Source organism: Manihot esculenta, chromosome 12 (genome assembly GCF_001659605.2).
Source record: "Manihot esculenta cultivar AM560-2 chromosome 12, M.esculenta_v8, whole genome shotgun sequence".
Taxonomy (NCBI): Eukaryota; Viridiplantae; Streptophyta; class Magnoliopsida; order Malpighiales; family Euphorbiaceae; genus Manihot; species Manihot esculenta.
In genome coordinates this window covers 12,424,616-12,451,667 of record NC_035172.2, presented here as the reverse complement: position 1 = coordinate 12,451,667, position 27,052 = coordinate 12,424,616, and the positions used below count along the sequence as shown (strand labels likewise).

At 34.9% G+C, this 27,052-nt stretch overlaps 2 protein-coding genes across 13 annotated transcripts in view; one reads left to right on the top strand and one right to left on the bottom strand.

Annotated features, from left to right (window-relative positions):
• Positions 1 to 1,387: 1,387 nt before the first annotated feature.
• On the top strand, positions 1,388 to 21,149 carry LOC110628335. Of its 8 annotated transcripts, none has more exons than XM_043948792.1 (9): positions 1,388 to 1,745; positions 1,964 to 2,055; positions 2,297 to 2,441; positions 2,951 to 3,244; positions 14,128 to 14,259; positions 14,382 to 14,531; positions 18,725 to 20,062; positions 20,160 to 20,302; positions 20,391 to 21,149. In XM_043948792.1, the coding sequence occupies exons 4-9, from the start codon at positions 3,086 to 3,088 to the stop codon at positions 20,533 to 20,535; spliced, it is 2,067 nt and encodes a 688-aa protein (XP_043804727.1). In that variant the 5' UTR covers positions 1,388 to 1,745; positions 1,964 to 2,055; positions 2,297 to 2,441; positions 2,951 to 3,085; the 3' UTR covers positions 20,536 to 21,149. The 8 variants fall into 8 exon arrangements, with proteins under 8 accessions (XP_043804727.1, XP_021630649.1, XP_021630646.1 ...); XM_021774957.2 differs by having other exon boundaries at positions 2,900 to 3,244; XM_021774954.2 differs by lacking the exon at positions 2,951 to 3,244 and having other exon boundaries at positions 18,848 to 20,062.
• Positions 21,150 to 26,494: 5,345 nt separating this feature from the next.
• The window catches only part of LOC110628283 (probable LRR receptor-like serine/threonine-protein kinase At5g63710), a 29,608-nt gene continuing 29,050 nt past the window's right edge, over positions 26,495 to 27,052 (bottom strand). For all 5 annotated transcript variants that reach the window (XM_043949137.1, XM_043949138.1, XM_043949135.1 and 2 more), the window contains one exon: positions 26,495 to 27,003. In XM_043949137.1, coding sequence (XP_043805072.1) covers positions 26,698 to 27,003 — 306 coding nt within the window. In that variant the 3' untranslated portion in view covers positions 26,495 to 26,697. The remainder of the gene's footprint in view (positions 27,004 to 27,052) is intronic.

Genomic DNA, 27,052 nt, shown 5'->3' with positions numbered 1-27,052 from the left:
CCTTGCATCACAGCTTCGTTTCAGCTAGGGGTGAGCATTTGATTGGTTTGATTTAAAATCAAACCTAGTCAATTTTGAACAGAAATCAAACAAATCGAATTGGTCTAATTCGATTTGATCAATTGAAATTTTAATATGATTTTTATTTTTCACACCTTATTTTACTATTCTTAAATTTAATTAAAATATTTCAATTTTAATTATAATCTAATTTCTATATTATAAAAAATAATATACTATTATCATTAATTGATTTGATTTGATTTTTTTTAATTTTTTTCTGATCAAAACTGAACAGAACCAAAATAATTGAAATTAAAAATCGAAGCGAATCGAAATAAATAAAAAATTAAATCAAATTTCTAAGTTAATTTAATTCGATTAATTTTTTCAATTTAAATCGAATATTACTCGCCTCTAATTTCGATCACATAAAATAAAATAGATTAAAAATAATTTCCCTAATTCAATTTTTTTTTCACCCTTCTCGTTTATATATATGTATATTATAAAATTAATAAACTATAATCCGCTACACCCTGACAAAATAACTACTTTATACTAACTAGACGAGGAAAAAAAATAATTATTATAGGATAGAAATCCCTTATTTTTGGGTTAGTAATTTTCTGGTTCTCAAAAATTCTTATGGCTAGAATTTATGCAGCACTCACAACATGATGCAGTGGAGATACACCACAAATACATATTCCTTGCAGTGGCATCACAAATAAACACGTCCACATCGATCATAAATAATTTAAATAAAACAAATTTTTGAAAAATATTTTTTCATTACTATATTTTTAAATAATTTTAATACTAATTTTTTATTGATTCATATTCATATATAGTAACAAATGTAGAACGTTTAATCAGTAAAAAATTAATCAATAAATTTTAGGATATATTATTTAGTATACAATTAACAAAATAAAATTAATGATTGATGGTGGATTTTTTTAAAACAAAAATTAACCCTAAAATTTTTTTTTTCATAATATTTAGTTTTATATTAAAAATAAAATTAATTATTAATTTATTATATTTTTTCATTTTTGATATACTAAAATGAGAAAAAAAAAATAAAAGAAGAGAAAAGAAACAAACTAGTGTTTTCAAAGGTGAATGACGCAGTCCTTGTCAACAGCATGTGGATTAAACGCCGCCTACGCAAATAATAAATAATTATTCTTTTACTAAAAAATTTTAAAAACCAGAATAAAAATACGAATAAAGAAAACAAAAAAAAAAGTAGAAAATTACAAAAGGTTGCGGAATTACCGGCCTGTCATTTTGTTGCGGATAATCCCAAGATCCTCACAGAACCCAACAAACGCACAAGCTACCTGTTATAATAAATCTAAAAAATCCTGAAAATAGAATAATTTCCTCCACAATTATTTTCATCTATCATTTATTTTCTCCTTCCGCAAACAGAACTTACACAGTTTGCTCACACGTTGGCTTAGCTCTTCAGAAAATTTTAATAAGGTTTTCTAGCGGCTTTGCCCAACCTTAAAGACCACCGCTGTTGCTTTTGTTATACACTACTCTTGAAAGAAAGTTTTGATTTGATTTCTTCATTTTTGGCGGGGAGTAGTCCGGCGACCGCTGCCAGAATGCTAGCTAGCATGGTGGGTAACGCAGATGAATCTCCTGAACTTTTGAGTTTTGCCGCCGCCAAGTCTTCTCCTTCCTTAGCTGATGGTAGCTTTCGTCAAGTCGACGATGTCTTCTTGCAGGTTTACCCATTTGTCTCTGCTCTTCTGTCTCTTTAACTATTTTTGTTAATTTTTTACACCACAACTATTTAACTCTTGTGCACTGATATGTGGGGATGTGCAGAAATTTGGATATCATAGTGATGTCAAAATTCTATGCATATACACAACATAATCACAGGGGCTATTTTCTTATGTCTCTTTTTTTTTCCCCCTTCTTTCTTTAATGTGCTAAACAGACTCAAACAAGAATATGGCTTGGAGAAGTCTTACAAACCAGATTAAGTGACCAGCTCAGTATTGCAGATTTACTTGCCGATGGGGAATTATTGTATTATCCCTTTCCTTTTTTCTTCCCATAACTTATACTATGAGATGGATTGTACATGTGGTTTGTTTCAACTATATGAAAAGTTACCATGATTAACCCTTCAAGATGTTCTTTTTTCATTAAAACAAAATCTCTTTTCTTTTAGTTTTATGCATGATGAATTTTATAAAAAGAATTTCATATATAAAAACCTCACATGGTTTATACTGGAATAACTTTTGTTTCTTGTTTGTTTTTATAGGTATGAAGTGTCAAGAAAAATATGGAAAATGATGTTGGCAAAGCATGTGGAGCTAGACTGTATCAGAACATATGAATTTGAGCCATTTGCTTCTAGGAGCATTGGAAGATATATGCCTTACTCAAACGTGGATTCATTTTTGAAGGTATGTCTCGATATTCTACCTTTCCTTTGATTTGATTATCCTCAATCATAGCAGAATACAGTTAAAACCTATGTCACTTATTCATGCCACATGAAACTCTTCGCCAGAGATATATCCCAAATTGGCACATACAATTCCTGAATTAGGTACTATTTTTTGTAAATGGAAAATTCAGTTGTTTTCTCTCCCTCCCCCTTCATACCATTGTTTATGAACCAATTTTTTAATAAAGTATACAAATTTATCACATTTGAACAGCTGAATTTTGATGTTTGTTAGAGTGTAAACATAATCTATACATAATTAAAGGAGATTATGTAATCATAGGCTAATTGATTGATAGAGGATTCTTAAGAGTTGTCTTAATAAGACCTTATAATCTGTATATAAACACACTTATGTCAGTAGTGAAGATATATAATTGCCCAATTATTCCTTGTCTTGTTACATGGTATTAGAGCCTTTGGGTTCTAGTGTTCTTGAGAAACCTGTTTGCTTGGATCACCTAGTTTCGGTGGTCTGGTTGCTGCACCGCCGCCCTGGAAAGGTGGACAATCGAGTTTCCAGCTATTCCCTAAAGATTGGTGACCGGCCAACTCGATAGTGAAGTTCACACGCCGTCTTTCCAATTCTGCATCAGATTGATGCGCTGGCGTGTGTTGGCATGTGGGACGTTCGGTGATCCTCCAATTCCTCCTCCGACGGTGCCTCATCATTTTCGACCATTTTTTGGTGCTTCCCTTGTCATTCGATGCTGTTGGAGTGGATGTCTAGGTTTTGCCTCCATTTGGATACTGTTACAGGTGCTGCTTCTGTTGGCCTCTTGCCCTTTGCTGGTTTAAATTTGTTTTTTGGTTGCTTTTGGTTTTTGGTTTCATCGTTTCATAATTTATCTGCGTTGGGAGATATCTGAGCTTTTGTAGTATGGGCACATATACTAAGTCCTATGTTATTGGTAATCTTATTTGCCATTACTTTAAGGAATTAGGTCATACAAAGAGATATTGCTAGAAGTTACAAAATAAAAACTAGAGGACTCCTACTGTTTATGTTATTGCATCCAGCTCTTTTGTGAGGATTGTCACTATCTCAGCTGGCGAATATGTTCACTATCAGGACCTACTGAAAGGGTCCAAGTCAATCACTACTAGTGCTAAGAGAGGTAAAACTTGCCTTATCTCCTCTTCATATAAATGGATTATTGATTCTGGGGTCACGGATCACATGACAAGTAATCCTCCTACTTTTGCTAACTTTCGATCTCATACAATACCTTTTTCTATTACCATAGCTGATGATTCAACCTATAATGTTGAGGGTTCTAGTACTATTAAACATACTCTTATTATCCTATCATGTGTGCTAAGTTTAACTAATCTTGCTTTTAATTTAATCTCTGTGGGTAAACTTACCAAAGACTAAATTGTTGCGTCTCTTCTTTCCCTGATCATTGTCTCATTCAGGATCTTGTGACGAAACAGATTATTGGTAAAGGAGATGTGTCTAGGGGTCTTTACATTTTGGATGCATGGATGCCTCAGTCTATTGCCTGTTCCAGTATCGTGTCTCCATTCGAAGCATATTATTGGTTGGGACATCCTTTTTAACCGACTTTGAAGAAGTTATGCTCTCAATTTCATGAGGTATCTTCACTGGAGTATGAGTCGTGCTATTTTGCAAAATATCTTTAAAGCTCTTTTAAGTCCTAAAGCCAATAAATGAGCTGAGTCTGTTTTTGAATTAGTTCATTCAGATGTTTGGATACTATGTCCTGTTGGGTTTAAGACTAGATTCAGATATTTTGTCACTTTTTTGGATGATTTTTCTAGAATGACTTGGATTTATTTTATGAAACATCGTTCGAAAAGTGTTTTCTCATTTTTCTGCCTTTTGTACTGAAATCAAAACTTAATTTAATGTTTCTGTGCAAATTTTGCGAAGTGACAATGCTAAAGAATATATGTTAGAATCATTCCAGGCTTATATGACTCAACATGGTATTTTTCACCAATTGTCATGTGTTGATATACCCGCTCAAAATGGAGTAGCTGAAAGAAAGAATTGACATCTCCTTGAAACTTCTTGAGCTCTGTTGTTTCAAATGCAAGTTTCTAAGCAATTTTGGGCTGATGTCGTCTCTATTGGATGCTTCCTCATTAATCGCATGCCCTCCGTTGTACTAAACAGTGAAACTCCGTATAATGTCCTCCTTTCTAAGAAGCCATTATTTCATCTGGAACCACAACTTTGTGACAGCACTTGCTCTGTTCGAGATGTCAAACTTCATGTGACTAAACTTGGTCCTAAAGCTTTAAAGTGTATTTTTTTTTTGGAGATATTCTCACCTTCAGAAGGGATATCGGTGTTACTCTCAAATGCTCAATAAATATCTTGTCTCAACAAATGTAGCCTTTTCCGAGAAATTTTTTTTTTTTTCGGTTGTACAAACCTCTATCGGTTAGGAGGAGGACAATGAATGGCTCATTTATAGAATCACATCTGATGGTGGGAACTCCTCTAGTGTGTCTTCTGCAACACAATCTGATGGTGGTATTCCTCCTATTAAATTGCTAGTTGTTCAAGTTTACTTTTAGAGACCGGTGCGTGATGATAAATGTCCTACACCAAAATTTTCTTCGTCATCAAATCTACCATTGAGTAACCTTGACTTTCCCATTAGTTTTTGTAAAGGTAAATGACAGTGTAAGTCTACCTATTCTGTTGCTAACTTTCTTTCTTATGATCACCTATCTCCTTCTTCTACCTCCTTAGTTGTCTCTCTAGATTCTATTTCTTTACCTAAGATAGTTAAAAATGCCCTAACCCATTCTCGATAGCGTGATGCAATGTTTAAGGAGATCAAGACTCTAGATGAAAATCATACTTGGAAACTAGTTGATTTACCCTCTAGCAAGAAGGCTGTGGGTTGTAGATAGGTTTTTGCCATCAAAGTTAATCCAGATGGTTTTATAGTGAGGCTTATGGCTTGTCTTGTCGCTAAAGGCTACACACAAATCTATGGTGTTGACTTTCTGACACATTTTCTCTTATGGCCAAAATGACCTTAGTTCGCTTGTTCATCTCCCTAGCTGCTTCTCAACATTAGCCTTCACACCAATTAGATATGAAGAATGCATTTTTACATGGTAACCTCCAAGAGGAGGTGTACATGGAGCAACCATCTGCATTTGTTGCTCATGAGGAGTATGGAAAATTTTGCCATTTGAAGAAATCTTTGTATGGTTTGAAGCAGTGTCTCGTTGCTTAGTTTGACAAGTTCAGTGAAGTTGTCCAAGAATTTGAGTTAAAAAAAAGCAAGTGTGACCACTCGGTCTTCTATAGAAATTCAGATACTAATATTATTCTCCTTGTTGTGTATGTTGATGACACTGTCATTACAGGAAATGATAGTGGAAGGATCTCTTCTCTCAAATCCTTCTTGCATGCGAGTTTTCTTACTAAAGCTTGGGTCAACTTAATTATTTCTTAGAAGTCGAAGTCTTGAGGAGTTAAAAGGTAAATTTTCCTGACTAAAAGGAAGTATGTCCTTGACTTACTTGCAGAAACTGAAAAGCTGAGAGCTAAATCTTGCAGCACATCAACGATTTCTAATATATGTCTCACAAAGGATGACCCTTATGATGACACAGAGAGGTATAGAAAATTGGTTGGAAAGCTGAACTACCTTACAGTAATTGTAACGACCCGAAAATCGGACCTCTACCGGCGCTAGGATCCAGGTCGACTTAAGGCCGCCGGGACCCGTAGCAAGCCTGACATGCAACCTGTAAACCTGTTTAATCCCATACATGATCAACAACATACATAAAAATTAAAACTTTTCCTTTCATACATTCTCTCATACACCAAACTCAACCTGTGCATGCACTGAACATAGACATAATCATAAGCATTGACCCCTCTGTGGAATCTCATCAATGCCCCAATGGGCGATACAACATAAGTTGAGTTGGTTTACATAAACATCATAAGACATCTAAGATCATGTATTAAAAGGGATAACAACATTCTATGGTCAAGCACACCTCTATCATCCATAAGCCTCATTACATTACATGTCTAAACTGTACTTTTACATAACATCAAATACATTTATCATGTCCACACTATCTATTATATAGACGAGACTGCAATACTCTTACTGACCTCCTGGTCTACCCTGTGCCTGCAAACCTGGGGGATTAGGGAGAGGGGTGAGCTACTAGAGCCCAGTGAGCAGAATAATAAAACTTTTAAAACATATGATAACATGGAATGCATCACATCACAATCATATCACATCAAGGATGAATTTGTCACCAATAGTCCTCTACATAGTCCAACTGTGCCAGAACGTAGAATGGGTCCTGGTCTTTCTCTTACACGGCATAATATAACATTCCAATGTGCCAGAACGTAGAATGGGTCCTAGTTTTTCTCTTACATAGTGCCAGCGAACGTAGAATGGGTCTCACTGATCTTACATTCCGTATCGTACATTTCACATCGTCACATCATAGATCGAGGACTATGGATCATCCAACATTCATCCACAACAACAACAGTAGAGTATGCAATGCAACATATTAGTGAATTCTAATGCAAACAACCTAGTGTATCTCATGGTATTAATGATGCGTGAATCATGCTAAAATGTCCATTATTTGCTTTAAAAACATAATAGGTTATTCCACTCACCTTTGGATAGCTCTGACCAGACACTGGAGCAGCTGACTCACTGCTAGGGTCCTCGGTTCCTCGGGTCCGAACCTACACAGGTGGACTCAAATGAGGTACCAAACATACATGAACATAACTCTAAACTACTCCCCAAAAACCCCCTAAAACAATATGAAACAATCATAGGAAAACATGTAAAGGAAGGCTGGACAGGGCACTTTCGACGGCAGGTTCGGTGGCCGAAAGTCCCTCCAGAGCCGAAAGTCAGGCAGGTTCGGCGGCACCTTCGGCGGCCGAAACTCCCAGACAGAGACGAAACTCATGCATGTTCGGCGGCACTTTCGGTCGCCCTCCAGAGACGAAAGTCCTCTTTCGGGGGCAGGCTTCGGCAGCCGAAGGCTGCCTCCACAAGCGGGTTCGGCGGCCGAAAGTCCCTTCGGCGACCGAACCTGAGTTTCTCCAAAGTGGCAGAAACTCAGCTCCAACATGCACAAACGCCTCCCAAACTTTTCAAACATGCATAAACCTATTCTACAACACTCCCAATCATACACAAACAAGCATACAAGCTCCTAGGGGCTTCAAACCATCAAAAACCCCAACTACAACACATCAAACAACTCACATTGTCCAAAAACATAACATGAACCCATAAACCTAACCATAAGCTAAACATGCATTCTACCCCATAGATCTACTTAAAACTTACTTAAAACATGCTATAAGCTCAAGATCGGCCCTTACCTCTTGAAGATCGAGAGGTGAACGACCCTAGCTCGGAAAATGGGAGAGAGAGAATTCCTTGAACCTCCTAGCTCCAAAACTTGCTCAAATGCTCAAAATCTTCAAAACAAGGGTAAAACTAATGAAAATCGAGAAAGAATTGAAGGAAGGAACTCAAAACCGGTGAGGGATGGCGGAGAGCTCACCTTGGCCTAAAATGGGGAGAAAAACTCGCCCGTTTTCGGCTAAGGGACCCCTTTATAGGTGGCTGGCCAGGCCACGTTCGGGAGCCGAAAGTGCCTCCGCATGCATGCCATGTTCGGCGGCCGAACCTGGATTTCCCTCACTTATGCTTTCAGGGGCCTAAAGCACTCCCCGAAGTGCATGCATGTTCGGCGGCCAAACTTGAGGTTCGGCGGCCGAACCTGAGTTTTCCTCCAAGGTTGTTTTCATGCAAAAACTCATTTTCTTTCATGCTTAAAACATAAAACACATTAAAACATTTTATGAAAACATAGTTTTACCTTTCTAGAGGTCTCTGACAACCGAGATTCCACCGGACGGTAGGAATTCCGATACCGGAGTCTAGCCGGGTATTACAGTAATGACTTGGCCAGATATTGCTTTTATAATAAGCGTTGTAAATAGTTCATGTCTGCACCTATAGTGAAACATTGGGCCGCTCTAGAATAAATTTTATGTTATCTAAAAGGGACCCCTAGATTCGGTATACTCTACAATGATTATGGACATACTGTCGTTGAGTGCTTTTCGGATACTTATTGGAGGAAACCTAGTGTCTTGAAAAAGTGAGAAGTAAAATATGGTATTCAGATCCAGTGCCGAGTCAAAATTCAAGGTCATGGCTTAATCCACTTGTGAGATTCTATGGATAAATTCTCTGCTCAAAGAAGTTAGTTTGGATGTTGCGTCACCTGCGAAACTTTGGCCTGATAATCAGACTGCTCATCACATTACTTCCAACCTGGTATACCACGGACGGACTAAGCTGTTGATGTAACGACCCGGAAATCGGACCGCTACCGACGCTAGGATCCAGATCGGCTTAAGGCCGCTGGGACCCGTAGCAAGCCTGCTATGCACTCTGAACATCTGGTATAATCCCATACATGATCAATATATCCATAAAACTTTAAACTTTTCATTTCCTAAGCTTGACCTGGGCATGCCCTAGCTCTGTAAGCATAGAACCCCAAGACTAGAGCCCTCATCAAATGCTCTTGTAGGGTCAGCATACCATACGTCAAGTTCGGTCCATAAACATTTCATCATAAAACATATAAAAGATCCATATACAAAGGGATTATCCAAACACTAGGGCCAAGTACAATACTATAACTCTGTATACATTACATAACTGTACAATACATCATGTCCACTACCTTTCTATTACATAACCAAAACCATAGCCATAACCATGCTCTTACTCTTGCTGACTCTGACTGTCCCATAGCTAACTCTGGCCCTGAAAACATGGGGTTAAGGGAATGGGGTGAGCTATAAAGCCCAGTGAGCAGAACTATAAAATCAATAAAACATATGCCATCATGGAATGCATCACATCACAAATCAATCACATCAAGGATGGACTGACTCAAAACTCCCTCTACTCTGTGCCCGGCCCTCGAAGGAGCTCCTCAGGACTTCTGTTACATACATAGCTCTGTGCTCGGCCCTCAAGAGGCTCCTCAGGACTTCTGTTACATGCAATACTAGAGGGCTAATGAGTCGTCCTGTTGTCCATCTACATCCACAATAAACAATGCAATGCGTCATCTTCGTGGTTACTAATGCAATAGACCCTACTATAAACATGGCATTCGTGATGCATGGAACATGCTAAAACATGCATTTATTTAAAACATAGTTCAGTTCTACTCACCTCAAGCAACTGCTGGGCTAACTCTAGACTCACTCCGAAGCAGCTAACACTGCTAAACACCTCGATTCCTCAGGTCCGATCCTACACAGGTGGACTCAAATGAGGGATCAAACAACTCTATCATAGCTCTTAATATTCCCCCATAAACCGCCTAAAACACCTCAAGCATGCATGGAAAAACAAGCAAAGAAAGGCTGGACAGGGCACCTTCGGTGGCACCTTCGGCGGCCGAACCCCCTCTCCAGATCCGAAAGTCGGGCACTTTCGGCGGCACCTTCGGCAGCTGAACCCCCTCTCCAGATCCGAAAGTCAGGCATCTTCGGCGGCCGAACCTTCCTTCGGCAGCTGAAAGCCTGCTTCAAAGCCGAAACTCAACTTTCGGGGGTAAGGTTAGGCGGCCAAACCATGCATCCACATGCAGCTTCGGCGGTCGAAACTACCTTCGGCGGCCGAACCTGAGTTCGTCCAGAACTCAGCCTCTCATGCATATAAGCCTCCCAAACCTTCCAAACACCCAAAACACTCGTCCAACCTCCTAAAACCATGCATAAACCCTTAACCATGCAAAAAGGAGCTTCAATCAAGCTTAAACTCCCACAAACAACATCATAAAGCATACATAGGCATAAAGGGTACATAAACCCTATCATGCACAACCATGCAACTCATGCATTCCTAACCCTTTTCCCTTCATAAAACTCACTTAAAACATCATAAAACATAAGGATCTACACTTACCTCTTGAAGATCAAGAGTTGGTGTGACCCGAACTTGAAGATCTGGAGATCCAAGCTCCAAAAGTCTCCAAGCCTCACAACTTTGCTCCTAGCTCACAACTCTTCAACACAAGGAGAAAACTCATGAAAACCTTGAGAGATTTGAAGAAAAAACATGAAAACAACCCAAGGAGAGCATGAACTCACCTTAGCCCAATAATGGAGAGAAAACTCCCCCTTTTCTGGACAAGGGGCCTTTTATAGGCGGCTTGGTCAACCATTTCCGGCGGCCAAACCTGCATGCAAACCTCCACCACGTTCGGCGGCCGAACATGGGCTTCGGAGGCAGCAAAACCATGCAACATTCGGCGGCCGAACATCACTTTCGGCGGCCGAACCTAGCCAATGCCTCCTTGGTCTTTTCTCTTCAAAACTCAAATCCTTTGCATTCAAAACCAACAAACACTTAAAAACCGTTTAGAAAACCTTTCTCTTTTACCCTTCTAGGAACCTTCGACATCCTCGAATTCCAGATTCCAACGGAAATCCTGCCGGAAAGTAAGAACTCCGATGCCGGCGTCTAGCCGGGTATTACAGTTGAAGTTAATTGCCATTTCATCCGTGAGAAGATAAAAAAAAAAGTAATTTTCACCAGTTATGTGAAATCAAGAGAGCAACTGGGTGCTCTACTCACCAAAGTTTTAAATAGACCTCGAATAAAATATATTTTTAACAAGTTACATGATAAACATCTATACTCCAACTTGAGGGGAGTGTTAGAGTGTGAACATAATCTGTATATAATTAAAGGAGGTTAATCATAGGCTAATTGATACTAGTTGATTGGTAGATGATTCTTAGGAGTTGTCGTAACAAGACTGTGTAATCTGTATATAAACACTTATTTCAATAGAGAAGATATACAAAACTGCCCAATTATTCCTTATCTTATTACAACGTTGATTTAATATATTTCAAGAATTTGTTGGGTGATAATATTTGTTTTTCCATTAAGTATTAATTCTCCTATCATTTGAGAAAATTATTTTTATTTTCTGTTTACTTTTTAGGGATTGCGTAGTTTTACATTGTAGTTATTCAGAGAGAATGAAGATATCTTTCTTTCTTTTGTAGCAAAATATTTTGATTCAGTATGCTTGAGAATCAAAATGCTATTTACTGCTATTGGTTTTCACATATGGACTATAAATATGTGATGAGGTTATATCTTTTATGGAATTTGTCAAATATTTTTCATAGTTGACCATTACATCAAGTATATACATTATATAAAGCATGCTTTTACTTTTAAAGAGAAGTCTATGAAATTCTTTCAAGTGGTTCCTTACTCTAGGTACTCATGACTTTATGGCAAATTATGCCACAAATTAGCATATTAGTGAAGTGTTTCCCCTCCCCTCCTTTCCATAAGTTCTTGTTAGAGTGAACATAATTTGTATATAATTAAAGGAGATTACATAATCATAAGCTAATTGATTGATAGAGGATTCTTAGAAGTTGCCTTAACAAGATATTGTAATTTGTATATAAACAAACTTACTTCAATAGAGAAAATACTTTCGAATGATATTTCATAAAATAAATTCAAGTCATCCTAAAGTAAATATCCACAAAAGTGATAAAATATCTGAATCCAGTCTTAGATCCAATTGGACATGGGCCCCAAACATCTAAATGAACTAATTTAAAAGCAGACTCAGCTCGTTTATTGACTCTAGGGCTTAAAGAGCTTTGATGATGTTTTTGTAGAATGATGACTCACATTCCAGTGAAGATACCTTATGAAATTGAGAACATAGCTTCTTCAAACCCGATAAAGAAGAATGTCCCAATCGACAATGTGCTTTGAACGGAGACACGACACTGGAGCAGGCAATAGACCGAGGCACCCATGCATCCAAAATGTAGATACCCCCAGATACATGTCCTTTACCAATAATCTGTTTCGTCATAAGATCATGGATGAGACAATGATCAGAAAAAAAGAAAACATAACGATTTAGGTCTTTGGTAAATTTACTCACATTAAATTAAAGGCAAGATTAGATAAATTTAGCACAGATAATATAATAATAGAAGGAGTAGTCCTAGAATCCTCAACATTATAGGTTGACAATCAGTTATTATAACATGAGAATGTGCTTTGTGAGATCGAAAGCTGGTAAAAACATGAGGATAACCTGTCATGTGATCCGTGGCACTAGAATTAATGACCCATTTATATGAAGAGGAAATAAGACAAGTTTTGCCTGTCCTAGCCGCTACGGAAAACGTTGGGATAGTTTTAATAATATGGTTCTTACTGTCAGAAACCATTTTAATCAAAACTCTATACTCTTATAATTTCAAACAAATTAAAGGAAGACAACAAAACCTAATCCATTGAACAGTAACACAGAGAACAATATAGGACACTTGCCAATCAACGTCGGATGGCTGAAATTCCACCGGAGACGTGCCGAAAATGACCGGGCAATTGTCGGGGAAGAAACCGGAGGACAAACGGACGCCACGTGCTCCCATACGCCATCGCGTGAAACTGGGGCCAAAACTTGGATCAGCGCGTGAGCATGACTTGCGGAAGCTTCAGTCACCATTTTCTAAGGAACGGCTGGAAATAATACTGCTCCTCTTCCTGTGCCGGCAGTGAGACCGAATGGACATCCAAACTTGGTGATCCAACAACCAGTTTCTCAACCTGAAAAATCCAAAGAAATCAGATATCCAAAATTAGCTCAAAGGCTCTAAGACTATGTAATAAAATAAGGAACAATTGGGCAATTTCAGTGTGTTTTCTCTATTGAAGTAGGTTTATTTATATATAGATTACAATGCCTTATTAAGGCAACTCCTAAAAATTTTCTATCAATCAATTAGCCTATGATTATGTAATCTCTTTTAATTATATACAGATTATATTCACACTCTAATAGTTCTTAAGTGTAATGGTTGAATGATAGAGTAAACAGTGAGAGTTTTATCAAGGAGATACAAAAGAGAAAGAGAGACCGTTTATATTGATTGGTTGAATAACTTCTCAAACTCAAATACAAATCAAGTTTCTCGAGAAGGAAGATGGTGACTCCCTCTTAGACTCCCCTTACGATACAAAATAAAGAAAAGAAAAAAATTGGTTGTAACCAGCCCCCAAGAGTATGACACTCTGTACAGAGGAAAATCTTCTGCTCTCTCTAGAATAGAGAAAAATGTACTGAGAAAAGATGTTTGATTCTTTGCCCAATTCCTCCTTAAAAACTGGAGGGGAATATGCCCTTGTAACTAATTCCTGCCACTTGTCCTTACCCATTATTCCCAAAATCTGCCAGCTGTATGACTATCAATTGTGTGCACTCTGTTTCTTCCTTCTCCTGAAATATACCTTAAAATTTCTTGTTTTTGAGCCCTCAGCCTTATCATTGAACAACATACAATATTCCAACATTGTATTTAGAACTTAAAGACATTTACATTATAATTTACCACCTTTTATGCTGAATACTAAAATATTCTGTTTATATGATGGGTCTTTTCCTTTTTCTCATTTGTCTACGAGTTGTTAAATTTGTCAAATGCCCGTAAATCAAATATGTAATTTCATCTAGAATCATGCTAATTGTAATTACTTTTTTTCTTGCAATTGTAGATTTGCATAATCCTGGGCTTGGATAGCATAGATCTCTTTTCCCCATCAGATGTTGTTGAGAAAAGAGATACTAGAAAAGTTTGTATGTGTATACGTGCACTTTCAAAGAAAGCGAGATCTCGGCATTTAAATGTAAGACACCAAACATGTTTTTTTTTTTTGTTTGTAATGTTAAATGCTTTTCCTTATTGATTTAATTCACTATGTCAAGTTAAAAACACTAATGGAGTGATTGGGTATACTTCTTGTAATAGGTTGCTGATTTTGATCATGTTACATATACAGTACCTATGCCTACATGTATGGTTGGGCATATTCGAAGAAGTTGGGAACTCTCACATGGTGACTACTGCAATTCTTTTGGGCATAGTCCACATTCTGAATTAAGACAAAGATCTAAGCAGGTATAAAAATATCTTTCAATTCAATGAGAAAAGAAAGTATGCTGCCATCTAACAGGAGAAAATCAAAGAAATAAAAATCAGATTAGGTGTGCTATTGGCGTTATGTTAAATTATCACTCTCACTCCTCTTTCCACTCAATAGAATTTACTTCTACATCTACATTTTATTATGAACTGAAAAGAAAATCATTGAGTTAAAAAGAATTACATAATGGGTGGATAGCATAACTAAAAAAAATCTTAAAAATGAGTTTTTGTATTTTCTCTCTCCATAATTTTTATATTAGTTTCTATGTTACACAAAAAAATTCTCTCAATAGAGAATTTTTTTAATTAAGAGAATTCAAGATTATTTGTAGTACATGCCTTCTCCCTATACCATATTTATTAAAAGCTCAAGACACACCAAGGTACCAAGGAGTTTTGGAGTTTAAGCGCAAAGTATAAGGTGTACCATATTTATTAAAAGCTCAAGACACACCAAGGTATCAAGGAGTTTTGGAGTTTAAGCGCAAAGTATAAGGTGTAATTGTGAGTCTTGTTGAATTCCACATCAGTTGTGAAAAGGGGTAATGTGCCCCTTATATGGGCATTCCTCCCTCTTGAGCTAGCTTTTGGGGTGAGTTAGGCCTGGCCCAAATTTAACATGGTATCAGAGCCTCCTCATCCGATGTTGGGCGCCTCATAAATGTGCTACGCACTAGTAAAAATTCTGGATGTGAGGGGGTGTGTTGAATCCTACATCGGTTGTGGAAAGGGGTAATGTGCCCCTTATATGGGTTATATGCACTCCTCCCTCTTGAGTTAGCTTTTGAGGTGAGTTAGGCCTGATCCAAATTTAACAAGTCTAAATGAAGCGATATGCAAAAGAGAATTACATAATAAATTTAGTTATGATATTTATAAATTATATAAACATTATAAATGTAGTTAATATACTATTAATTTGACGCTTCTTCTTCTTTCAAGTTTTAAATGTTCTTTAAGAGTCTTTTGCATTGTCTTTTTTCAAGGGAGATTTACTATTTAGTTTCTGGGTATTGCCATTATTAACAAGTCAATCCCTATATTTTCATAAACATATTAAAACGTTCTTATCTTTTCTCTCTATCAACAAAATGATTATTCTTCTTCTTCTTTCAAGTTTTAAATGTTCTTTAAGAGTCTCTTGCATTGCCTTTTTTTCAAGGGAGATTTACTATTTAGTCTCTGGATATTGCCATTATTAACAAGTCAGTCCATTTATTTTCATAAACATATTAAAACGTCCTTATTTTTTCTCTCCATCAATAAAAGGATTCTCCATCAACAAAAGGATTCTTCTTCTTCTTCTTTTTTTCTTCTTCTTTCAAGTTTTAAATGTTCTTTAAGAGTCTTTTGCATTGCCCTTTTTTCAAAAGAGATTTATTATTTAGTCCCTGAGTATTGCCATTATTAACAAGTTAGTCCCTGCATTTTTATAAACATATTAAAACGTCCTTATCTTTTCTCTCCATCAATGAAATCGTCTTTTATTCTATTTCTGTCGTTAAAAATATAGCAAAGGACCTATTTACCTCCTTTGGAGGAAAGGAGGAGGAGAAAAGACTATTTCATCGGCAGAAAGAAAAGATAAGGAGAGACTATTTCATTAATAGAGAGAAAAGATAATAACGTTTTAATAGATTTAAAAAAAAATAAAATTGTTTTAATAAATTTCTGAAAATATAGAGACTGACTTGTTAATAATGGTAATATCCATGGACTAAATAAGAGGTTTTATTTGAGGGCAAAATTAGATTTTAAAAATTCTCTCTTTCATTTTTCATCTATTTTTAATAGAAAAGAGGATGGAAGGACTATTTCGTTGATAGAGAGAAAAGATAAGGACGTTTTAATGAGTTTTTGAAAATGTAAGAACTGACTTGTTAATAATGGTAATATTCAAAACTAAATAGTAAATCTCTCAATTTTTTAAATTTGACTTTTCTGACTCCACCTTAGAGAATTGATTATTATTCCGACTCAGATCAATTTCTTCACTTCTTCTCCAATTCTTGGATTCCTCTCCAATTCATTTATATTTTCGATTAAGTCATAAAATTCGAATTATTTTTAGATAGATTCCATATGAAACGTATGATTCGCGATCTAATAACACTGGTTATAATCCAAGTAAGCTGAGCAATACTTTGAGCTCAGCGAAACCTGCCAGGAATAAAAATTTATGGTGGCCTTTATTTGCATGGAGGATAATGCCTTGCATTGGCTGCTCTGATGGCATCGACAGAGAAATCCGCACCTCAATTGGAAACAATTGTCATCTGAACTATTAAACCGCTACAGTTATGAATGAGCCCTTTCAAGCATTTGGCAGCAGTAAAACAACTTGATTTTGTTGATACTTATATTACAAATTTTTATTTGTGCCACTCAGGTACCTCACATTTCATATTCTCATTATCATGAGTATTTTCTGAACGACTTGAAAGAGGAAATACAGGTAAGGATGCAAAGCCATGAATCTGTAGACATTTCTCATGCCAAGACTCTGGCTAGAGAAATTGAGTATGAGCTTTCTGTTACTTTTCCCTCCAACTGCAAATTTTCTTCCTCGCTAGCCCGTCCTTTCATAGGTTATTGCCTTGTGCCCAAAGTCTCTACAATCAGGCCCTACCCAACCTCAAGCCCAATCATTACATCTTTCTCTACCATTCCACCAAAACCACTTGACAAGCTACCTTTCCAAATATGACTGCAAGTTATTCGTCTGCCTCTTCCATCAAACCACCACACCTACCGATTCAAACCAATCATGCAACATTCGCCATTTTACACACCATGAAATACAAGATTTATAAGCCAAGGGCCTTTGTTTTTGGTGTAAACAACCTTACTCACCTCTTCATCAATGTCCTAATAAATCCTTATACATGGTGAAGATGATGCTGATACAGGGAATTTGGATGTTCTCGATGCTTTGATCGGTGATTGTCTTGCAACCAATATCATCGATTTCCATTTTACCCAATTGAAACTTCCATTATTTTTCGTCAGTGGTATTTCACATCGGAAGACTATAAAATTTTTCAGGAAAATTAGCTCTATTACAGTGGTCTTGATGGTAGATAGCAAAACAAGCCACTGTTTGGTCCTTGGCAAATTGATCCAGCAGCTTGTTTTACTCACCAGTCCAACCATCCTTTTTCGAGTGAAACTGGGAGATGGTCGTTGCCTCCACTCTTTTGGAATTTGTCATTCACTCCAGATTGATTTGTATCCAATTACTATTTCTCCCACTGTTGTGTATTTCTGCTGGGGTTACTGGCTTACTGCCATTTCAGTGAAGCGGTATCGTTACAGTCTCCAGCCAAAAGATGAGATGGAACGTTTGGTCCCTGACATGTTGGCTACTGGGATTATTCGCCACAGCTCTAGCACTTTCTCTTATCCTTTGTTTGGATCCTCTAAGTAGTTCAAGAGAATGGGAGAGAAATTATTAAAGGGAGGAAATAAAGAGAAAGGAAAAGAAAAGAAAAGAAATTTGATTTCTCTTCTATCATTTGGATTGATTAATAATTCATGGAGAAATAAGCTTCTCTCTTAAAATAAATGAGGAGAAATAAACAATTATACCCCATATTTGTTCTATAGGACTTCATTCCCACCATTTTGGAGGGAAATAAACTGGGACATTTGCATTTAGTTGGGAAATATGATTTCGCTTCATTTCCTCTCCTTTCTCCTCATGTATTTTCCTTAACAAGAGAAGTCTTTTTTTTTTTTTTCTTTCTCTACGTTTCTCCCCATCCAAACAAACGGTTAGCGTAGTAAAGGATGGGAGTTGGAGATTTTCGTTGATTATCGATAATTAAACAATGCCACAATTCCTGATTGTACCCAATTCCTGTCGAATGGATAGGATAGAGAATCAAATCGAATAGTATGAATTGAGTCGAGAATTGTCATATTCTAATAATATTATAAACTACTATTAGGATTTGAAAACCTAAATAAGAATGAAAAACTAATATGGAATCCGGAACCAATAATTTTCATAAATAAAGTGAAAGTAAACTTTGTTTATTTCTTTCTAAAATAGGTAATCCTAAAAATCCCTAGAAAGTCCTGCATCAGTATCAGATCATTTTCAATAAAATTTATTGATCTATATATGCTATGTTCCACATCTAATTTTCTATCATTCTTTGTAGAAAAATTCAAGTGCAGTCTCTAGAAGTTATCATTTGCATTTTGAAGAATTTGATGATTTAGAAAGCAAGATTGTGCATCAATCTGATAGCTCAGACACCATAACGTACTACCCATCTTCGCAGATAAGCTCTGATTCAATAAGAAATTGTACAGAAGTATCATCAGCCATCAAAAATGAACTTTCGGATCGATGTTCAGTAGGATTAGATGTTCAAAACCAACTAGGAGACGAAGATCTCTATTGTCAACAGGCAGGATCTCTTTTTTCACATCATTTTGATCACCAGCAGGGTGATATGCCATCTCCGACTTTTGTTGATTCAAATATTCAGTTAGGTGGAAAGGTTTTTTATGCGGAAAGGGACGCAAAATATCGCTATAGAAGTACTGTATTGGACCAGATTTACAATGATACTATTATGGAAGATGGAGCCTCAGTTGTAGGGGATTCTGGAGAATGCACAACACCAGAAAGTACTATCTCTGAGGATCAGTCAGCAATGTCTGCTATTGTTGGCCTTGAAACTGATACTGGTGAATCTATTCTGCTTGATGGGAAAGACTATATTTTTTATGCATGTGATGCTTGTACTTCTTGCTCAAAAGCAATCAGGAATCTTCAAAACGAATTTAAAAGTCCATATTTGGATAGTGATGATGTTGAATCGTCTTCTGCTGCCTGTGTGAGCTCCGTCTCAGTTGCTTTGCAGAACTTCGATTTTGATAATCACTCAGATACAGAAGATGTTTTAAAAAATGAATGTTCCCCTGAGTCTGCAAATAGCCAATTGTGTGGTTTGAGCAAGAAACAGACTGAAGAATCTCTTTCTGACCTCAAAGACGTGGATGTTGGTTTCTCCTCTATCAAGCATAATGGATATTTAGATCATGCAATTTCATATGATAATAGCATCTGCTCGTCTCAAATAAATTCAAATGTTGCATATGATGAAGGAACAGGTTTGTTTGTTGACCAATCTTGCTTTCCCCTATGGGATCAGAAAGGTAAATGGCGAATTGCGGTGGTGCCAATTGGAAATGGTGATCATGGAGCTTCATCTCTATCTATTTCACCAGTAGGTTCACATGAGGAAAATCTTCATTTTATACAAACTGAAGTTACAGAAGATGCCTTGCGGTTTAAGAAGATCGAATCTATTGTAGCAGATAATGAAAAGGCAGTGCACAGAATTACTATTGTCCAATCGGAGCCTGATACTTGCAAACGACCAGATGAATGCCTTCTAGTTGCATGCTCCGATAACCTTACGCACAGAAAACATGAGGACTCCAATGGTTCATGCAATGTTGCGGTTCAAAGTGGAAATGTAAACAAGGTGCACTATCACATGATTATATTATTACTTTTTGCTTCTGCCTTTTCTTAGCTTCCTTTCCCAGCTTTGTATGACTTTACTATTCTTGTTTATACAGGAAGGAGAAAAAGAAACGTTGCAGATGTCAGCAGTTGAGAATCCAAAAATGGCAGCACAGAAGAATCAGAAACAGCCACTACTTAAATCCGTTGTAAAGGGAACTGCAATTCTTGGTGCTCTTTTTCTTTTTAATCACTTGAGGTTTGTTTGGATATAATGCTAGCTGTGATGTAATTCTGAATTCTGGATAATTACATTAGTTTATTTATTTTTCCAACTTGCATGGCAGGAAAAATTGTACAGACAAATCGGGAAGGCTAGCTGAACAATCTAATCAAATAAGAAGTGGTGGGGATTCCTCATCTGCAATGCGGAAAAGGGGAAAAATAGCAGATGGGGTATATCCAGCTGAAAGGCTCAAGCTTGTGCATTAATATATGGTACGACTCACTGAGGAAGGTATAGAAGCATATCAACTGTTGCATGATCCAAACAAGGAATAAAAATAATATAGCCCTTTCTCCTACTTCTTTTCAATAGACAGATGACCTGCACTTCCTCCCATATAAAACTTCATAGGGAGCCATTCCAGTGCTACCATGGTAACTGTTATTGTAAGCAAACTTCACAATAGTAGATGTTGCCTCCAAGAACCACTAAAGTCTAGCACGCACATCTTCAACATGTCCTCTATGGTTTGGATGATCCTTTTTTTACTCAATTTGCGGGTGGAAATAACCAAGTATGATTTTACCTGAAGGGATAAAACTTATCGAATACAAATGGATCATTAAGATGACGACAGATATGGAAGGTAATGTGATTACCTATAAAGCAAAGCTAGTTGCAAAAGGCTATCATCAAAGACTAGGGATTGACTTTGATGAGACTTTTTCACTTGTAGCCATGTTGAAATCCATTAGGATTCTAATTGCACTTGGAGCTTATTATGATTATGAGATTTCTTAGATAGATGTGAAAATAACTTTCCTAAATGGAAATTTGATTGAGAAAGTATATATGACACAAACTGATGGATTTGTTTCTATCGATAGACACAAAGTATGCAAGTTTTAGAAATCCATCTACCGATTGAAGTAAACATCCATGGGAATATACATCGAAAATTGTTGTTTATATGATAAACAAAGTCTCAACCAAATCAGTTGATACTACATTACATGAGATGTGGTATAATAAGAAACTAATTCTTTCTCATATGAAAGTATGGGGTTGCCCTGTATATGTGAAAAGAATTACATTAGATAAACTAGAAAGTAAATCTAATAAGTGCATATTTATGGGATATTCTAAAGAGTTATTAAGATATTATTTTCAAAATCTTTTGAAACAAAAGGTATTTGTTTCAAAGCATGCTATCTTCTTAGAGAAACAATACCTCTTGAAAGAATCTAATGGAAGTAGAATTGAACTTAGTGAAGTTTAAAAATCATAAATAGAAGAAGATCAATCGATTATCTCTAAGCCTATTATTCAAAAAGAAGTGCAACTTATTACACAAGCTACTAGACGATCTACTAGAATATATTACCAAAGGTATAAGGAAATAATCCTAGTAAATGATAATGAACCTTCAATCTATGAAAAAGTTCTAAAGAGTTCGAAAATTATAATTGTGGTTGAAGGCTATGAAATTTGAAATAAATTCCATGTATGATAACAAAATATGGAATTCAATTGATCCATCTAAAGGGATAAAACTCATTGGATGCAAATGAATATTTAAGAAGAAGACTGATATGGAAGGTAATGTGATTACCTATAAAGTAGGGCTAATTGCAAAAGACTATTTTTAAAGACAAAGGATTGACTTTGATGAGATTTTTTACTTATAACCATGCTGAAATCCAGTAGGATTTTACTTGATATTGCTACTCATTATGATTATGAGATTTGATAGATGGATTTAAAACCTGCTTTCTTGAATGAAAATTTAGTTGAGAAATGTATATAACACAATCCGATGGATTTGCATCTAGGGATAGCAACAAAGTATGTAAGTTTCAGAAATCCATCTATAAACTGAAGTAAGCATATAGTAGCGGGAATATCCATTTTGATGAGATAGTCAAAGAGTTTGATTTCTCAACAAATGTGGATGAATCTCGTGTGTACAAAAAGGTTAGTGAGAATACAATCATATTCCTTATACTATATGTTGATTACATATTACTAATAATAAATGATATTTTTGTCCTACAACCTGTCAAGATATGGCTTTCTAAGCAATTCATCCTAAAAGATCTAGGAGAGCAACCAATATTCTAGGAATTAGGATCTATAGAGATAGATCCAAAAGGTTATTGGGTCTTTCACAATCCACATACATAGACAAGATGCTAAAGAAATTTAGTAAGGATCATTCCAAGAAAGGTTTTATACCTATGGTACGTGGGAAGCACCTTTCTAAATCTATGTGTCATAAGACATAAGAGAAAAGAGAATGCATGAGTAGGATTCCATATGCATCCGCTATAAGATCCGTCATGTATGCTATGTTGTGCACATTACCTGATGTATTATATGCTTTGAGTGTCACAAACATGTTCTAATCTGATCACGAAGAAGAATATTAGGTTATAGTAAAGAACATCCTTAAGCACTTGAGTAGAATTAGGGATATGTTCTTAATATATAGAGAAGGGAATTTATAGGTAAGCGGGTATAATGATACAACTTTTAGTATAATAAAGATTACTGTATATCTCAGTTAGGTTATGTGTTTTGCTTGTAAGAACATCCCTACCGTTAATTTAGGACCCATTTATTGTTACTCAAAACAATCACAAGTGAGAGAATTTTTTTACCCATAAATAGCCTTGGTGTATTTTATATTATTAAATCCCTCCTATCTATCCCTTTCCTTTACCCCTGCTAGTACAACAAGGAATAGATAGTCAAACAATTAACTTCCATTTTCAACCAAAGCAAAGTACAATCAAATGAAAAATATAATAATTAATTCTAACATTTCAAAAATATAAAAACATTTTAGCATTCAAATATAAAATCATAAGATCTGAAATTATATATTCCAAAATATCTTTAATTTTTAGTTTTATAACAAACCTAGTTATTAAGAATCTAAGGAAAGCTAGGATTATGAGATGGATGAAAACCTAACAAGGTCATCTTCAATAAGACGTGTTGTGGATGAAAAAGATATTGAGACTGAGATTTTGAATCTGAGTTGAAAACTATAGACTATGAATTTGAATGAGATTTTTGAAAGCCCATAAGATGTGAATCTAAAAAAAGACTAGAATGAAACAAAATTCACTTGTACATATGCAAAAACAAGCATAGATCTTTAAAGATGGCATTGGCATTAGTCAATATAGGAATATCCAAAGGCATGAATGGGGAGACTAAATGGGGACAAAGAAGAAGAAAGCACCCAATAGATTGTGACATTGAAAGACTAAATGGGAAGAAGAAATGGGTTTTCTCTTTCATAAAGATGGTGAGGTTAGTATTTTTTAATTTGGAAATTTAATTAATTAGAGATTCACGAAAAGGCTAAGGCGATCGCAGCTCAGTAACGTTTAAAATTGAAAGTACCTTTTAATTAATTAATTATAATGTGGGAAACGATTTAATATATTTTTAAAAATGTACAGACTAAATCAGGGCTAAATAATTTTTTTTTACTTTAACTAATTCTTAAACTTATGTTTAATTCAACGCTAGGATTTGATGGTACCAATTTTATCTCTTTATTAAAATTAGAAATAAAAATAATTTTGCCTTCATTTTTATATTTATTTTTTTAATTAAAAATTAAATTTAATTTAAAATTAAAAAATTAATTTAATTAAAGGTTCAGGTAAAAGAAACCATTAAACTTTTAAAACATTAAAGGTTAAACAGATGAATGAAAATTTAAGTATAATAAAGTTAAAATAAAATAAAATAAAATAAAATCTACATTGAAGTGAAAGGTTGAAATGACATCTTTAAATTTTATTTTTTAATTGTGCGGAATAAAATATAATAATTACTTATTTTAATTTCAATATCTAAAAATAATTTTAAAAATTAAATCTTACGTACGAAATTATGACTTCAGAAATTATTTTAGTGATATAATGCCTATAACATTATTTACAGTGATAATGATATTATTCACATATATTATTAAAACGATTAATACACCGTTAGAGTTTGTACATAATAGTCATTCACATACCAAACTATAGATGAACATTAAGAAAAAAAATACATGTTATAAAAAATGTATTAAATGAAGAATAAAAATTTAGAGGAAAATAAAATACCGTAAGGAGTATCACTATGAAAAACAGAGAAGATCATGTATGCAACTAATAAAAAAAAAAAAAGCAATAAAAATTGCTATCACTTTAAAAATATTTAGAAATTTCTATTTGGTATAAAAGAGTTATAACTATTTCAAAAAAATATTGACTTTTATGTTTGATAACTCTATTACCAGACTTGAATAAGGTAAAGACTCCAAATATTTGGACAAATCTTGTTAACTAATAATTCTAAACACTTTAAATAAATAATAACAATAATATTTGATAAATTAACACAACTCGTAATTTAAAACAAGTAAAAATGTTGAAATTTTGGACATAACCTTTTCATAGCAGAAAAAGAGAGTGCTTAATTGATAGTGGACGTTAAAATGAATTAAACCACTAAAACATACAAGAAACCTTAGTTCTTGCTAATCAAGGATGTAGAGATTCTCCGGCTCATATTTTCTATCAATAATTTACTTCATCGAAAAAACAGCTGGAGCAATGAGCAATGTTAGATGTGCCTCCATGCATCAGCGAGTGGGATGGCAACAAATCTTAAATTTGGCATGTAAACGACACTCGTTGATCTGATGGTGGCTAGACTTTCAGGGCAACATCACTAGACTTGTGGCATTATTTTTGGGTAGGCATTGAGAACCAAATGTCACTCTCTAAGGGTGACCTAGAATCACAGTAACTCAATGAATCCTAAATCTCCAAGCAAAACAAAGAAATTTTACTTTTTTTACTACTGGGATTTGATAACATATAGAAGAACAGTAGTCATTATGTATAAGAGCATAGGACATCTTTATATATAAAAGTCCTAACTAAAAGGGAATTTGAATTCCTAAGTTAAGCCTAAGATCAAGCCTCCAATCTAAGCTCATAAGCTAATAAATATATATGTATGTAGGTATGCACATTTAGTTTCCATATCTTTAATAATTTGATTAATATATATATATATATATATTATATGTCTATCAACTTAAATAATTTAAACATTTTCATTAATTCATATTTGTTAAAATTTCAATTTTAGATAATTAAATTATACCTTTAAGATTTGTCAAAATTTTAACTAAGAGCTCAAATTAATTTTGACCAAAATATGAGATCCGGCACCTACATTCATGTATTTTTATTATTTTTAATATATATTTTTTATTTATTGAAAAAAATAATAAAATTTTTTTGTGAAATCACATTTATATCTCAATTTTTTTTGTTTATTGGACAAAATAATAAAAACTTTTAAAATATTCACATTTATATCTGAATCTTTCAATATTAGATAGTTGAAAATGTAATTATTAAGACACTTAAAAGATTAATGGTCGCATCATTGGTAAACGACACAAAAATGAGAAAAAACCAAATTAGTTAGTGATTTTTTTATAGTTTTTGTTGCAAAAGAGATGATAGAATATAAATGAATAGCAAAAAGAAAGAAATAATGGATAAGAGAGACTAGTTTAGAGAAGAAGACAATTGGGAAGAAGTAAATAGTTATTTTTTTTCTCCAAACTAGTTTTCCTTACCTATGTTCTTCCATTGCCACTTTGTTTATTTAGATTCTATTATCTCTCTTTGAAGATGGAGCTCTTGATTTTTTTTTATATCTTAATAAATATTATTTCCGCTATTGAAAATTGAACTATTGAAATATAAACGTGAATTTATATTAAAATTTTAGAGCCTATAAAATATAATGTAAAAATTTTCATAAAAATGTGATTAAATGAAAGATATGAAAATTTAAATCTCTTCTGAAAGTAATTTTTGAATTAACTAGCTATAGGATTAACTAATGAATATTAAAATTTTAATTTTCTAAATAACCATGTTGAATACTTAAGTAAAATAACTGTAGATTACAAATTAATTACTGGAAAAACGTTATGGGCTTAAGAGGCCGTATATCAGTCCCAAAATTTAACAAGTGGAACAGACGGCCGCTTTCGGCTTTCTATTTATATTGAACTTTTTCTTTCTTCAGCATAACTATGGTTTAGGAAAAGCTAAATAATAAGAATAAAGGCCCATAATCAGGGAGAAGCAGTCTTGGTTTTGTCAGGATATTAGAAAAACAAAACGCACGTTGAACAGAAAATAAGAAATGATAAAAGCCACATCAAGCTGACTTATTTTGATCAAACCATATTGATCTTACATGCAACTTCATTATAGAGTATGTTAATTAATGTACAGCAATCTATGGTATAGATTACAGTAATCCACTGGGTTTCATAGGTTAATGAAAAGTTAGTCTCAAAATTGATTGCTCAACAGAAATAAAAAGCTCTATCTAGCCTTGGACAATTGTATAGCTTCTTGATCAACGCTTGAATCTTCAGCCCATGCGTACTGGCGAGACATGAGTAAGAGTTCTTGATTCCTTGCTTGCTCCTCCCATTTTGTCCATCTCTCAGCCAGACCAACACCTTGTAGCAGTTTAACCACTTGTGCCATTGTGGGACGGTCTTCCGGCAAGCTTTGGGTGCTCAGCAATGCAACCTGGACGATTGTCTTAACTTCTTCAAGGTCATAACTCTTCAAATTTCTATCTACAATGTCGTCCAATCTATCTTCCCTAAGTAACTTTTTGATCTGTGCATGTCATATTTACACACATGGGAAAGTAAAAGTAAGTACTCCC

Excerpts from the sequence above, each read along its gene's own strand:
- LOC110628335 (XM_021774953.2), top strand. The coding sequence starts at position 1,623 with ATGCTAGCTAGCATGGTGGGTAACGCAGATGAATCTCCTGAACTTTTG. Across the intron at positions 1,746-1,963 it reads TCGACGATGTCTTCTTGCAG|ACTCAAACAAGAATATGGCT; the intron begins GTTTACCCATTT and ends TGTGCTAAACAG. Across the intron at positions 2,442-14,127 it reads ACGTGGATTCATTTTTGAAG|ATTTGCATAATCCTGGGCTT; the intron begins GTATGTCTCGAT and ends TTGCAATTGTAG.